The 17467-nt window shown below is 30.0% G+C and overlaps 1 protein-coding gene across 1 annotated transcript; it reads right to left on the bottom strand.

Annotated features, from left to right (window-relative positions):
• Positions 1-250: 250 nt before the first annotated feature.
• On the bottom strand, positions 251-14981 carry LOC106689253 (polyadenylate-binding protein-interacting protein 2B). The gene is made up of 5 exons (XM_014434150.2): positions 14867-14981; positions 14297-14432; positions 10596-10681; positions 8285-8354; positions 251-3402 (listed from the first exon to the last, which is right to left on the bottom strand). Exons 2-5 carry the CDS (start codon positions 14420-14422, stop codon positions 3352-3354), a joined length of 333 nt encoding a protein of 110 aa, XP_014289636.1. The 5' UTR covers positions 14423-14432; positions 14867-14981; the 3' UTR covers positions 251-3351.
• Positions 14982-17467: the final 2486 nt, after the last annotated feature.

Genomic DNA, 17467 nt, shown 5'->3' with positions numbered 1-17467 from the left:
CGATAGCTTTGACAACAGCAAATCACAAATTCACACGGACAAGCATCAAATATCCTCGCATACAATAAAAATGTTTTCACCGAGTAGTGTTTGTATGGTTTTCTCCCTTTCTCTTTTAATACTATGTGCATACATTTGCATACACACTAACTATTAATTTCATTTGGAACTATTTTTTTTTTTACTATTCATAATATTATTATGGTTAAGCATACATTTGTTTAATAACATGGAGTGCTTACACAAAGTCTTCAAATTTTATATTTTATTTCAAGATAAAATAATGCTTATCAAACATTATAATACATACAGAATAAAATGTACATGAAAGTTTCTGGTTTAAAATGATTCGTAGACAACTCACTCCCAGCTGTTCCACTTTAATGTATACTAAAAAACAATTATTTTACAGAAAATCAAAGCATACATTTTAGGATATACTATACACTTGGATGAGAAAATATAAAAGTATTAAGCTTATCCTTAATTGAATTAAAATATTTATTACTAAAAAAAAAATTTTTCTTAAAGATAAACTAATTACATGACATTAGATATTTAATTATACAAACACATTAGCTGATGATGAGAAATATTATATGCTCAAGTCAAATATAATAATAATAAAGAAAATATCAACAAATGGTAATAAATAAAACTCATCTTATATTGGTATTTTAGTTGGTTTGGTTTATTTATAATCACATTTAAAAACTTAAATTTCAGTCATTGGCATTTCATGTATCTATTATAATATTAACAAGAAAATATAAACAATTACATATTAATCTGTTGAACAAATAATTACAGTTTGGCACAGATGACAATTAGTTTTTTTGTTTCTTAGAAGTGTAAGCATGGTAAGATTCCTCAAATATCAAGTACTGAATTGAGATGTAGCAAAAACCATTTAAGTTCATAAATACATGATAAGCTCATTGATATAAGAAATATAGAAAGCTACCATACAGCTGCAAAAACATGATTTAAAAAAAAATATATTTAAAAGAATATATACATTTCATATACTTAATCAAAATAACACTATAATCCCTAAAAGCAAATAACAGACAATATATACATAAAACGTAATCGTCTAATTAATATACTGGGAAAGTTTAGAAAAAATAAAATCATAACATAATTCTTAATTCATCATACCCGGAACTTAATAAAAAATAAGTACTAGTAATAATAAGATATGCTCATAAATATGACAGATTTATATAAATATATCATTACAAGTATAATTCATTAATCAAAATAAGCAATTCAAAATTATAAGTTATGCAAATGTTACTTGATTCTTTATGAGACCGAATTTAGTAATTAAACATGAAACATAATTTACAACAAACAAAAGAAAAACACAGACATAGTATTCACAAAATAAAGAAATAGACCATTGATTGCTGGTGGTGTGATGAAAAGTTATAAATTAAAAAAATACTCCAAAAGAATGTATTTTTAACCTAATTCATAGCTACATATTTTAATTTTTAGGAGTTAACAAAAGTTAACATTTGTGAATATACATTGTATTACATTCTCAAAAATAAATTTCAATTTATTTAAATTTAACAAGGTCAAAAATGATTTTAAAAAATAAAGAAAGAAAACTGTAAATAAAACAAATACATTCAATTTCATAATTTTTAATCAAAAGCTAAGAATTAAAATCAATCTTAAGATGTTTATGGTCTACATGATTATCATAACCAAATTTCTACATCAAGAATAAATGTGGCAAATTTTCTTTTAGATTAAAGTTTATCCAATTTCATGATCTATTACATTTCATTAAGAAGGAAAAATATAAATTGGTAAGTTAAATGTGCCTACACCACATATACATATACAATACTGTACAAAAAAAAAATTATAATAATAATAAAATTACTCCAAACAAAACATATCTAATTCAATAAATTATATAAGATGCTAGAAAATGAGTATTAAGCATGAACTATTTCACAAGGAAATAAATTTTAACACCTTGTGAAGTAGCAAGGCAAATACTTAATTTCTTGTTTTTATTAAAACACTTTTTTCCTTTTTCTTTCAACTAATTAATATGAGGATTAATGGAAAAAATAACATACAATTTAACATCACTCCACCAACACTTTTAATACTATTTCTAAAATAACTTTACTCATAGAAATAAATAAATAAAAAATTACTTTTTACATAACTATTGTACTTATAATCATACACTTAATTCAATATACCAGGCATGCCAAACAAGTGGATCATAGGACTACAGTACTTATGCTAACTTAAAATATATATCTACTTCATATAACATAAAAATTCATCTTTAAACTTAAACTCCAACAAGGAATTAAATATGTGTCATAAAAGTCAATGGGATTAAATCATTTGCAAATTATTTATTTGACATTTAAAATTACAGAATTAAATACAAATCAAAAAAGTTAAGATTAAATTATATCACCAAGAAACGCAATTTTAAGAATAAATTTGTAAAACAAAATGAAAAAACAATTAAATGACCCACAAACTAGAACTAAATAATAGGGTATGAAATAAATATTTGAACAAAAGTCACTCATGTTGTTTACATTTTACTCCATACCTGCTTATAGACAATCTGATAGGTCTTAGAGCTACAAAATCAGCAAGAATAATTCTAACAATGAAATTTTTTATTTCATATTTAATAATTAGATGTTAATTCATATAATTTATTTAACAATGCATTAAATTTTAAATTCCAGACACAGAGTATTAACTATATTCATTTTTCTTTTTGTAGAATAATAGAATATCATAATAAATAAAATAAGTGAAATTCCCTAATGGAATTGTGGTAGACTCAACCTCATCCTAATTAAACTTGTAGAAGTTTTTCAAACATATATTATACCTCAATACAGATTAAATATTAATAACTTAATTAATTCAAGTTCATAAACTAATATATATATATATTTACATGTAGATACTATTATTATTAATGTTAAGTTTGAAATGCATGCAATGCACAATAAGAAATCAGAAGAATAGAATATTACTAAACCAATAATAATATGATTATGTAAATGCCTCACTGTAGTCAATAATGTAAGAATACGGTGAACTTTGATATGGCATATTGTCAATTAGTAAAAGACTTTTCATTAATCATATTAAGTGGGAATTTCATATGTAAATGTGTATACACTTTCTTGAATTAATCTTGTTTAACAGCAGTACAGAAAATATTATATTGGTCATGTGGCTCCCAAACCACAATTAGTTTGACATGCCTGCACTACTAAATACTCCTAAACTAACAATGATTTAATGTTTTTTTTTTTTTTAAAATAAACTGATGTATTGAATTAATTAAACTGAATTCTTGGGGACAAACTCTGCAGCATCAGGATTTAGCGTGCTCTAAAACAGAACATTTGATTAGTTTCAGTTACATTTAATACATTTATTAGTTTAGCTCCAAGAAATCAAATTAAACTGGAAATAAAAAAGGAAAATCAAAGTAATCAAATATTTTCGACATTTAGTCCACTCACGGCTCTAGGCATCTAGGAGGAAGAATAGTTCAGGAAACAAAGCTAAAAACAAAAACAAAAATAAAAATAGCAAACAAAGATAGAATAAAACCAAAAGGTCAGGAAGTTCTGATTTTATGAGAATTTTTTTGGTTTAGATTGATGCTGTATTGAGCTTATTTCTAGAAAACTACAACTTTGGTTTAGTTCTCGTCAGCTCCTAGTATCCTCTCTCGTCTTCCCCCATTTCGACTACGGGTCCTTGGTGTATGGAGGGCTATCTGCAGGACTAGAGTTGAGACTGAAGAGACTCATGAATTGCTTTGTAAGATTTATCTTTGGGTTCCCTAGGCGCTCTCAAGTCTCCTGCTGGTATTCCGAGTTGAAGTGGCTGTATCCTACCTCCCGAAGGCAATACCTCCTTGGTGTTTTTCTATTCCAAGTTCTTAACATCAAAAAACCTACCTATATCCTAGATCTCCTCACTCTTCGTTCATCCATCCACTCATTAAACACCAGATCCCATCCGAATGATTTATATATACCCTCCTATAATCCTTCGTCATACGTGCAACCTCCCTCTGGAATTCTCTTCCCATCTCCATTCGCCAGTCCTCATCCCTTCTCTCCTTTAAACAACATCTATTCCTTCATTTATTGAATAACCAAACCTCCACATCTTTGTAATCAAATAAATAGCCAGGTATTGATTAACATTATAAACAGTAGTAAAGCCAATATACCAATGTAATTTCATTCTACTATCTGAAAATTTTTTAACGCTCGCCAGATAAAAATCTCACTATATGAACCATGTATTTATTCTTAGGGGACATATGTCCCAGAATAAAGTTATTTTTTCATTTCATTTCATTTTTCTATTAATTACTTAATTTCTTCTAAACTCTTTACAGGACAAAAATAATTGTGAATATGTTTTGCAAAGTAGAATACATTTTTTAAAATTTGAGTATCTCTGTACATTTAATAGTTTCCAAAATACAGCTTTTTAAAAAACATCCTGATCGCAAAAAAAGAAATAACACCATTTTGTGAATTCATTTTGGCAATATCATGAAAAATGCTATTACTTCAAAGCAGATAACAATGGGCTACTTTAAAATGTGTTTAATTAGCTTCAAATTGGGTCATAGGCTTCAATCCAGACCTGGAGACATGTCTCATAAAATGGCTACATTTGTCACCTCCAATACTTTAAATGGTCCCGTATGTTTATGAATGGAAAATCGGGGATTCTTAAGCAAAAAATAACTAACTTAAATTCTATGAAAATTGTATTAACAAGTAATATGAGAATAAATAATTTTACAATTATTATAGAAATATTATAAGGAACATGACGAGAGGTCCAATTTCTAAGCCAGTGTTTCTGAATTTTCCTTGAGACGCCTATGTCCAGCTATGAATAATACAGAGTCATCCGTATAAGAGGTAGTTGAGGCGCAGGTCATTGCTGGCACCGGTTCGAATGCAGGCTGGGATGTCGACTATTTCCATTGCTGTATTTGATAACATTTTCTGGATCATTTTTACAGTGATTATTACTGAACTTTTCTTCAAATTTGGGCTAAATCAGATGAGCTATTACTGAAATAAAGATTTACTAAGGAGAATTTATATGCACATGTTTAAGCGAAAGTAAAAAGACAAAATTCAATGGAATTGATATGGGACCATCTGGACACCAACTTGAACAATGGCTGAAAATGTCATAAGAAATAGTCTAATAGGAATAATGGTTGTAGGTATTCTACCCATTATATGGATTTGATAATAGACCAACAGATAGACATGGATCAAATGGATTATATTGGGATATTGGCTAACTACTGTTTATAATGTTAATCAATATATGCCTATTTATTTTATTATAATGATGCGGAGGTTTGATTATACAATAAGTGGAGGAATAGGTGTTGTTTAAAGGAGGAAAGAATGGATGAGGACTGGCAAATGGAGATGGGAAGAGAATTCCAGAAGGAAGTTGCACGCATGACAAAGATTTGCTAAAGAAGGCGGTTCTATAGGAGGGCATATATAAATCAATCAGTTGGGATCTGGTGTTTAATGAGTGGATGGATGAACAAAGAGTGAGGAGATCAAGGATATATATAGGTTTTTTTATTTTAAGAACTTGGAATAGGTAAACACCAAGGAGGTATTCCCTTCGGGAAGGTTGGATAGAGCCACTTCAACTCAGTATACCAGCAGGAGACTTAAGAGTGCCTTGGGAACCTAAAGATAAATCTTACAAAGCAATTCATGAGTTTCTTCAGTCTCAACTCTAGTCCTGCAGATAGCCCTCCATAGACCAAGGAACCGTAGTCGAAGTGGGGGAAGACGAGAGAGGATACTAGGAGCTTACGTAAAATAACGGAATTTTAGGAATTGTTTGAGTACAGTTATGGATTTGCGTGAGATTTGGGAAATGTGATTATTTCAGGAGAGGTGTTGGTCGAAGGTGACTCTAAGGTTTTTCATTGTAGGATAGAAGTGAACCAGTAGGTTGTTAAGGAAGAGTAGAGGACAGTAAGGGAGGGAGTGAAGGATGCGCTTGGAACCAATAAGAATGGCCTTGGTTCTTTCACCATTCAGCTTCAAATCATTGTTAAAATCCCATGTGTTAATGCTATCAATATCTTCTTGTATCTTTTGGATGGGCTCAAGCATCTCAGAGGGATTGAAGGATAGATAATTTGGGGATCGTCTGCATATAAGTGGTATTGTGCGTGGTGAATGGAATCAGGAAGATTGTTAATATAAATGGAGAAAAGGTTTGGGGAAAGTGAGGACCCTTGAGGAACACCTCGTGTCAGAAGAAGGGGGGAGGAAGGAGGTTTATTTGGAATGATAACTGTTGGGGAACGATGGGTCTTGTCCACACTAATCTTTCTAGTGGCTTGGCGAAATTGGATAAAATGGATACCTATGGTAGTAAATAAGCAAAAAAGTACTGTAATTCAGTTACTAAAAAGCCAGATATGATAACGAAATACAATTCCTTCAAACAAGAAGTTGAAATGTGCCATTTATTCTTAAAATGAATAAACATGACAATGAACCTTAGCATTGTTTATTGCCTACTTGGACCAAGAACAAATAATGCTTCTCTATTATTCAAGAATAATTAAGTTTCAAATCAATAGGGCTAGTTAAATTAAGATCCTTGAAACGTCAATTTAGGTAGAACACACCATCACCACCACGTTTAAGTAACTAATGTGGAAAATCCCATTTGTAAGATTGATTAATTTACCAAAAGTAATTTAGAAAAATAAAGTCTAATAATTAGCACAAATATAGAGTATTTTTAAATAAAAAAACTAATGACAAAAATTAATTTTGAATTAAATTGCCAGGACTTTTATATAATGTTATAATCCTCACCAAACTTGCTGAGGCAAATTAGTACAAATGATAAATAAAAATTCCCAATAATAATCATATTTCGTTAACTAAACTGATAACTCATTAATAAACAACTGTAATAATTAAATTATATATATTGTTAGTAAATAAGATGACTGTCTGTGTTAAATAAAGAATTATGTAAGCTAAGCTGCCCATGACTGTTGACATAACAGCAATTGAAAGAATCGTGAGTGTTATTTGTAATTTATAGATTTCCAGAGACAGATCATGACCGTTTCCAATAATAGTTGTTTTGCAAATCAGCAACCAACATTTTCAAAATCAAAGAGTTAGTGAGATCAGATGCTGTTAGAAGACATTAAAGATGCACTCGAATTCTAGAGCATTTCTCCTCCTTTAAATTCCTTTGAAACCTTACCTATACATCCTTACACCATGCCAAGGAGCTATACTTTCATATTATTTTACCATAATAATTATACTAAACAAAGAATATAATCCATACCATTTTTAAAGTAAAGTAAATTTGAGTTTTTAAACAGCTCTTTACATTTAATAGTACCTGAGATACAGTTATTAATAATCGAATATCAATTAAGTTCGTGAAACGTGACTGATATCATCAGGTACTTCATAATTACTGAGTAGTATAAAAAAAAATGTTTAAAAGATTTATACAGAGTGGTAAATTTGTCGTTAAGTCATCTTGCAAAAAGTTACATATCTCAAGAACTATTAGACATGCAGACCTGAAATGTAAGTACACTCAAAATTCACTTGTAGTCTATAATGATTTTATTCATAGGAAATAGCAGTTTACATGATATTTGCCAAAATTAAAAAATTAAGTCACACAATGAATTGCTGATTTTGGAGAAACTGTTTCTTAGGTACTATTTAACATACAGAGCTGTTTAAAAGCTCATATTTTTAAAAACTTAAAAGGAGGTATTCATAATGGTTTTTGCTCAGTAAATAGTTTTTAAAGTTATTGAGCATGGAACAAAAAACTAGTAAAATTTTCAGGGTTTTCTTGAATAAAATAAACTTCTGGGATGCTAAAATCCAAAATTTATATATTTAACGCCAATCCAAACCTAAATATCAAAAAATGAGAGCTGGTCAACTTTTTCTCTTTATTTGCTACTTTTTTCGCAAACTATTAAGTAAATATCTGTTTTCTGAAAATAGTGTTAAAACTGAGTACCAAACAACTTTATTACTACTTACCCCCTAGGCCATTGATGGACTGTAAATTAACTGAATTAATTTATTTACACATTAACAAAAGTTAACTTCAGATCATTACATAAAAATTATCATAAGAAATGGGCAACAAACATAGAATAAAAGTAATTAACATGGGGTGTATGTACCTTTCGAGCAATCTCAACCTTTTCATGTAGAGCTAGTTTTTCGAATTCAGAAATAAAGCTTCCACCATCACTAAAACCAAATATTAAAACAAAAAATCATTAATTATCATTAAAAAATAGCAATTATTCGAATATTTAGTAAACATTTGAAATAAAATAATTGCTTACCAAATAAAATGGGCAACAATTTTTTTTTTCTGATTTCAAATAGATAAATGTATCAGAAAAAAATGTAATGATATGAATCAATACTATAATAAACAAACAACAATGAGGTAACCACAAATACTAACACATCATAATCTATTACAAGAATATTCCACAAGACAACAGATCAACTTATATATCAAAACGAGACATAGCAGGAGAAACATTAACTTTAAATCCAATAAAACCTTGTGTAAACTTTGGGTCAAGATAGTACAGCAAGCTTCTATTGATCGGACAAGATTGGAATTCTGATGATGCTGGAATATTTAATTTTCCATATTAATAGATATCAAAGTTGAGTTAAATGGTAAATTTCAGATAAAATGAGATGAATAAGTAAGTTTTTGATATACCCTGAAGGCAAAGTAATGAACAAAATAAAAGCACATACTGAATCATAAAAAAAAAAACTATTATCTAACTAATGCCATAAATGTGTTTTTTTGGTGGGGAAACTGCTTGGTCAAGTGAACCCACTGGTATTTTTTCTGATTTCTAACGGCTACCTAGGAGTTATTATCCAGACATAAGAGTTGAAGTATCAGGATTAATTTTGAGGGTCCACTACAAAATAAATATTAACATTCCCAGATGGAATTTGAATCTATACTGTTCCAGACTGAACACTGAAATCTTAACCAGTACACTCAGCAATCATTGCCTTTACTGATACATAGAAAAGAATTTTCATCACAAAATTATTTACAATCATAATAGATGCAAGACAAAAGGTAGATGGAATAAATCATTTTCGGAAAATTTTCTTGCACTTATCCAAATAAAATCTATAATTAAGGTAAACAATTCATAAAAGGCCTAGCACCTGCCCAATCACACTTTAATTACCCTTTCATTGCAAAAGGAATCGGCCTTTATAAGGTTTTTAAAAACAAAGTATTGTGTAAAATATTCGCCGACTGAAGAAGTATGAGTTAACTGGAGAATTAAGAAGGCTAAACAACACTGAATTGCGTGAACTGCATCCGGTAAATATAATTCAGATGACAGCATTGTGGTAAATAAAGTGTGTAAGGTTGTAGGGCTTACAAACATAACAGATCTCTCAAATGTTAATAGACACTGAACTGACGACTAAAAATCTTAGTGGAAGACCAAAACGTATGGGCAAGCATTGTATCGAGACTGATCTCTAAATTTGGGTTTGGATGGATATCAATGGACAGATACTTGGAAATAGAGATAGGTGGTATGGGCATCAAACTTTTGGGTTCGCTAAGCCTTTATTATTAGTAATAACTTAAGTATTATCTTTAACCCTTTGTAGCAGATGGCATAGATGCAATTCATTAATAGATTTATATCATAATCAATAAAATCAAATTGATTAATTAAGAAATAACCACTATATTTGTTTATTATCTTCTAATATTTAACTAATTGACTAATAACTAAGCGAATATTTTTATTATTTTACCTGAGCTTTGTTTTTAACTATGGTTTTTAAAATATAAACTAACTGAATGGATATGTGTGTGTGTGTGTGAGAGAGAGAGAGTAATTTTATTTTTACTAAAAACTAACACATATTGGGCTAAGCTAACAATGTTATTAAATCAAAGCAAATAAGAATTAATAATAAAAAGTAAGAAGACTCAACGAATTGAAGCCCACAACAGCAACAATAAAATGTACTGCACTTATAACTTCTGCCCAAACCACTGCCATGATAAAATATATTGCACTCATAATCCCTGTTTCAAACCAGGGGTTAAGAGGCCAATGCATAATCCACCGAATCACTACAATCTCTCAAATTTGAATTGCTAACATGCTCAAGCCTATCTTACTGGAACATAAATTAGAAGCAGACAAAGGAAAACTACAAAGAAAATTTTATCATTCAAGCACAATAAAGCTTGTTGTAACAGTAACAAATGAGAAGAAGAAACACAAAAATCATATAACAGTAGAATAATCACAATGCATATTTAATAATAATCAAATACTTAAAAATCTCCAGCAAAGAAACTGTATTTAAGCAACTTTATTTATAAAATAATACTTGAGTATATTATATGTTATATTACATTATATATATTTTGAGTCATGTACTAATGAAAATTGTACTTAAGTAACTCACAGCGGTACTTTGTTTTCAAGTTCATCCTCCAGCATTGCCTCAATGCACTGCTCCATTAATGCTTCTTCTTCTAACTGCTTCATCACCTTAATAAAAAGTATATATATAAAACAATAAATAAGCAATCAAATGCAACAATTATAAATAAAATGAAATAGTAAAGACTGACTGTAAGTTGAAATAAAGAGAATTTAAATTAATCATGTAAGTAAGTGAAGGTAGAAAATTGTAAATAAACAGTTTTATTATTGTCCCTTTGACTAACACAAAGGAAGTGTTTCAAAAAAATGAGATTCTTATAAAAGAGTCAAAGACTAAGCTCTTTAAAACAACTAGGCAGATTTTTATGAATTTAATGAATATTATACAAATGTTTCTAATAAGATTTACAGTAAGATGTAGATTTTATATAGGTCATAATAATATTTCCTTAGGAGTAAACAAACTCCCCTCAAATCGAACAGGCAGGAGGGGAGGGGGTAAGGAGAAGAACAACCTGACTGATTCTTAAGAAATGTATTTAAAAACAAACTTGAGACTGAATAATAACTTTCTCCTTTTTAAGATTTTCATAATAACCACCAAGAGGAATGGTAGGGGGTGGTATGAGCAGCAACTATAATCCAGATATACTTTTTAAGTACTTAGGACATATTGTTTCTACATAAGGTAATTTACCTTTTTTTCTATTAATATTTTAATAAATACATAATTCATACAAATATAAGTAAGGGAAATTATATTCTAAAAAAATTATACAAGATTGCGAATAAAAGGAAATAACAAAAATGACATTAATCATCATTGAAATTTGAAGCAAAAAATACATTTTTCCCACTATTAAAACCATATAGATATCTTTCCTTTAGGCCTAGAGAACTCACTATCAGGATAATTTATGACCATAGTTGTTTATAGTACCTTACATCTTTCATTCTCAAGGGCCAAACACAAGACATCTTCTGAACATTGACACTTAGTGAATTCCTTAAAGATCATTTCCACCACCCACTAGGAGAGGAGAATGTATCTTATTATTTATTCAACATTTGGAGGTCTGCAGAACTCTGTTTTAAGAACCCGTACACATACTCAAACTAACTTTGGCCATTTTAAGAAACTTTGACGGGCCTCCATTATGATGGACAAGGGGAAAAGTAGATAAGCCCTTCCAGATCATGATTAGCCAGCAAAGGACCATTTACACAATGCTAATTGACAGGCATACCAGAGTTCACTAGTGCACCTATTTGCCTATTTTGGTATGGCAGTCGATTGGCACACTAATATTTTTTTTTTTCAAATCTCAGTGCTAGCTTACAAGTCATTATATGGAACAATACCATTCATTCAAATGCATAATACTATTATAAAAGAATCTGTAACAAGCTCTGTTAAATTCTTAAATTTTCCCTTTTAACAGAAAACCAACAACTTATAAGTTTACTAGCATGAAATCATTGTTGGTTGTTATAATTTACATTAGAATTATATAATTTTTTATAAATTGCAAAAAATAGGGTATAATTTTAAAAGATAATGACTATTATTTTGTATTTGAAAGTTGATCATATTAAGATATAAATTTAATCAATTCAATAAAGGATTTAAAAATCCATATATTCAAATATATCCAATTAAATATTTTTTAACCAGTTTTTCCAATGCCAACAGGGCTTTTTAGGGCCTTGTTCTATTAAACCTTATTTCTATAACCTTCATATTTGAAATTCCATAGCATTTCCTCTGCTTCAAAATGTTCAATGAGTTTTTGCATTCCCTACTCACTCCATTTGCACTTACTATCAGATTTTGTCATCTTGCCATCTCCTGGCATGAGGTAAGGAGGAAAGCGTGCTAGTCCATTGGCTGTCTTCGTACTGGAATGAGTGTACGCAGTGCTAGTGACGCATGGCAACCAAATCCAGAGTACTGATGCCAGTCAATTAGCATTAGGAAAACTGGCCTCGAAGGTAATCAAAATTAAAATCATTTGAACAGTTACATTGTATACATACTAAATACATATTAACTTGTCCCATTACTATCCTTAGGTTAACACAATGGACACTTATTTAAATAAGTTCTCTAAACTTATTTGAGTTATTTACTAACCGTAACCCCAACCATCTTCTCCTCAAAACTAATTTATAAACTAAATTACTGTATTTGCTCGAACATAAGTTGATCCCATTTTGATAAAACTGTTTATTGTATTTTATCTTCCCAAAAAATGAGACAGTTTCATTTAGTATTAGTATAAACTGTATTAAGTCTTCAATGACAAATATAGAAAACAAAATACCCAGTGGAGTGACTTATAAGCTCCAAGTTTCCTCAAACTAAAATTTTTCTATATTGAATCCAAATATAAGTTGATCCTGAATAAAGGTTGACCCTCATTTTATAGGAGAAAATCTCAACCTATAATCAGATTTCACAGTAATTCATTTTTAATTTTTACACGTAAGTTTATTTAATAATTATGATACCAGAAATAAATAAAACAAAACGGGAAGAGAATAAATAAAAACTAACGTGTTAAGCAATAATATTCACATAAATATGAAACTTAAAATAAAATTATCTTATTTTTATTTTATAATCTTTGAGAAATGCGTAATATGATTACTAACTTTTTAACAAAACTAGTTATAAAATTCATTGAAATATTTTTATAATCCCATGTTAAAACCAATTTTAGAAAACTCTATTTTTTTTTTTTTTTTTTTTACACAAAAACATTCAGAATTGTTGATAAATTAATTAACTTTCAATCAAATTACAAAATCTACAAACCTGATCACAGATGATTTGAAATATTACTGATAAACTACATTATATTATTTATTGTTGGTAGATTAATAAAGATCCATTAAAATATACAATAAGAAAGTTTAATGTTTAATCTTGAAATTTTCACATAAATGTAATTAAAACTTTTGATTTCAAATCAAATTACTTATTTTTTTAGTTTATTTTCCATTTATTGAGACAAAATCATGCAAGTATAAAACCACCTCAGAAGAATGACTTTCATTTTGCCTACTGTTTCTAAAAGCAAGATAAATAAAAATTAAATGGGTCCAACTTTCTACTAGTATACCACTTAGTTGCATAATTTACAGTCTAACCAATAAACATATTTTTTAAATAAATCGCATAGATCTCAGATTTACAAAATGTGAAAGTTCCAAAAAAAAAATTCTTAAAATTGAAAGGTTAAGAAACAAATGATACAATAGCTGATAGGACAATGATTATAAAAACAACAAATACACAAAACATGTTCCAAATACATTACTTTTTAATAACCTACTTAACAAGTAATTCACAAAAACAATTCACTAAAATAACACGTGAAGTGAAAAATTAACTTATCAAGCAATAACTGTAAACCAATCTACAACAAACACAACATACACTAAAAATTACAAAACTCACCAAATAATAAAATTGTTTTTAAAAAATAAATAGTCAATCATTTCAAACTGGTTACTGGCATTGAATAATACACTTAGTTCATGGAAGAAGTACACTTTTAATGTTTAAATCTTAATTTATAAACCAAAATCATATATTTCAACATAAAATGTTCGATAATATTAAGAAGTTGAAAAACTAAATAATTTATAAAAAAAAACAAAAAAAAAACCCTACATGATAGCTATGACTAAAAAGGAATAAAAAAATTATCTTACTTCCTTGTCGAATTCCTCCTCATTTTCCATCCACATGTACTCTTGGAAAATGTGATTGGAATTATTTTTCTCTTCCTTGAATCGATTAGATTCATCATCAACAGTTTCATGGTCCGGTATCTTCATAATTAATCACCTTGAATATTTAAGAAAAATATTAGGAAATGGTAAATAAAAAAACTGAAGAATGTTAGAAAATAAAACACATAACCAATAAAACAACAAACAAAGAAACTAATCTTAAATATACATATATACATACTTTACAGATACTATGCAATTCATTGGAAAATATGGGACACAGAGCATGACAGATAACAACCAATAATACAGTTAAAATATATTATAATAAAATTTCAGTAAAAAAGTTATTTCAAAGACATAAAAACGAATTAAGACTTCATAATAATTATTTAGAACAAACAAAATATAAACAAGAGTTTTTTTCAAAATGTTTGAAACAAATATTAATCCTGTAACATAAACAAGTTTAAAAGCCCATACATCCAATAAATAAACTTAATTCAAATCACATATACACAAAATTCCAAATTTAAGCTTCTGACTTACCTTATACCAATAAACACTCGGACCTGAGGTTAATAGAAGAGGTTCTTCCAAATTTATTGAAAAAGGTTCCTTAATAACACGACAGACTTATTCGTAGGTATACAATGTTGCCATCACTACAAACAAATCTTGATACACATAATATCAAAACAACAAATGAAACATAAACTCTGTTAACATCACATAAAAATGTTTAAATAAAATATAGAATATTGATAATAACATCCAATATTTGAAAGTATTTAAAAATAATTTAAAAGCTTTATATAGTCATTCTCTGCCTACATATGAAGTTAGCTATTTGTTAATATACTATATTTATTTACTATACTATAATAATATGAATATTCTTTATTTAATAATAGCTTCTATAAAATCCTAAAAAAATACATAGTACAAAAAATTTATAAGCAATGACTATAGATAAAAATATTTATCTATGATGTCTTGGAAACTGAGTGGTTAGGAGATGATTAAATAAAATGAAGAGTATTGCAATGATGAAAAGAACTATCGAATGCTGCGGTTTAGTGGGCAATTGTTTATGAATCGGATGGGTGAAAGTAAGCATTGCTAAAAATGACAAAGGATTGAGAAAACCAAAGATACCTGAGGCAGAATTGAATAATTTAGTTGAAGAAGGAAGCGAAACATTACTTGGATGTAATCAAGCAAATGCTTGGACAGAAAATTTTTCATGATTTATTGGAGATATTTCCAAAAATTAACTAGATAAAGTTAAGGCGTAAAATATCAATGCCAAAGGAGGCAATCTCCTCTGCAGTTATAGCTCCTAGCAATCTTATTGTACCATTACGAATAAAGGTTAGGAAGGAACTAAGATAAATGTAGTGAAATTATCGCTTAGCCCAAAATAAACGAATTGTCGTACTCTTTAAAATTCTTACACACTAATCTAAATGTAATATTCCTGTGCGTTTAAAATAAAACTAAAATATAATTTGTTTTATGTTCATCTTTTTCGAGTCCGAACATTTTTTGCTACTTTCTCAAGTTGCAGAAACGCATCTTTTAATGCAGTTATAGAGCTGGCAACTACGTCGATATCAACGGCATTACCTAGCAATTACACAGTTCTGTTAAATATTGTGACAGTGTTTTACTGTTCTATGTAAACCGTGCAGGGCTTTTTTGGTTCTTTTACACTTTCGATGGTGTCAAGGTCATACTCTCTAATGGTGACCACTCTGAATGGGCCTTCGTACCTCTGCAGCTCTTTCCTTCTATTAGTTCCCACTTTCCGGTACACCACCGTCCCGATTTTAAGGAGGCCCATCAAATCACGGACACTGATGTGTCATGCCTCTCTTCTGCGTTTCTCTTTCTCAATTTTGTTCCTGACTTTGGCCCACATCTTTCTCTGCCATGCAATTATCGCATATTGCTCTCTCCGGTCGTTTTTCTTAGTAATTCCTCTGACATTTCAGCCCATAGCCCAAAAACAATCTCGAATGGAGAAAACCCAGTGATCGAGTGAATGGAATGATTCTATATCACCATTGTTCGTTCCATCGTTTCGTCCGACACGCAGGTGGTCACTGAGATTGCTGTGGAGCCTTTCAATCCCTCCTCGGCTCTTTGAATGACCTGGGGTGTTAAGGTGCCACACCACTTCCAAGACATTAATTTTTTCCATGACCCCTGTGTTGTCAAACTCTTACACTAACTGACGAGATTCTATCTGGTACACCGTAAAACTGGAACCACATTCATAGGGTTCTTAATTCTGTCCTGTATCCCTTCCATGTAAACGATTCAACTTGAAGATCATAGAGCGGTGCTTCTGCAGTGGGCTTCTCTTCCTGTGCCACTTGTGGTGAGTGTCTATCGTATTTCGCACTCAGGCCTACGTCACAACTACCGATGGTTTCTTTGATAGAAAGCTTTATATCCCACCTCATAGCGCAATGCCTGTAGTGTTCCGTTTAGCTCTCTATGGTGGCGTTCCAAGTCATGGAGAGTCTCCACCATCATCATACAGCATATGGACATCCGGTCGACCCCAATCTGTTCCACCCGCTTAAGAGGCCAAATTTTCTCCTAAACTGCAATTCCTACGAATAGATGGTGGGTATGTCCGGCCTTCGATGGATCTTTTAGTGCTTTAGAGACCTATTCCATATATGTCATCTCTGATGATGAGGTTGTTACCAGATGGTCACGATACTGCTGCTGCCGTATTTGCCATGCTCGATCTTCAGTTCCTGAGGTGCTGGTTTTCCATGAAATCTGACGCCTTTTTTCATTAAAAATCTATTTCTTCCATCTCAGTTGGTATTTCCACAGTTAAGTCTTCATCTTCGGTTGTCTCTCCTCTGCTTTCCGATTCTGGTTGCAGTTCCTCTTCCAGGATCCACTCTCTCATGAACTGAATCACATGCCTAACTCCCCCTACCCATTTTACGAACAAACCTTGTAAACTTCACAAAAAGGACTGATATATATATATAAGTTACGGTATGAGTCAGCTGTTATTTCGATGTCAGCTGACTGAGGTGATCAGCTGATCGAACGTATATAAGAGATGTACCGAATACAATAAAGCCAGTATTTTACAGCAGTTCAAGCGAGTTAGATCTT

This window comes from Halyomorpha halys, unplaced genomic scaffold (assembly GCF_000696795.3).
Source record: "Halyomorpha halys isolate HHAL.00 unplaced genomic scaffold, Hhal_1.1 Scaffold1312.1, whole genome shotgun sequence".
Taxonomy (NCBI): domain Eukaryota; kingdom Metazoa; phylum Arthropoda; class Insecta; order Hemiptera; family Pentatomidae; genus Halyomorpha; species Halyomorpha halys.
The sequence above is the reverse complement of the archived record's forward strand: the minus strand, read 5'-3'. Positions and strand labels throughout refer to the sequence as shown.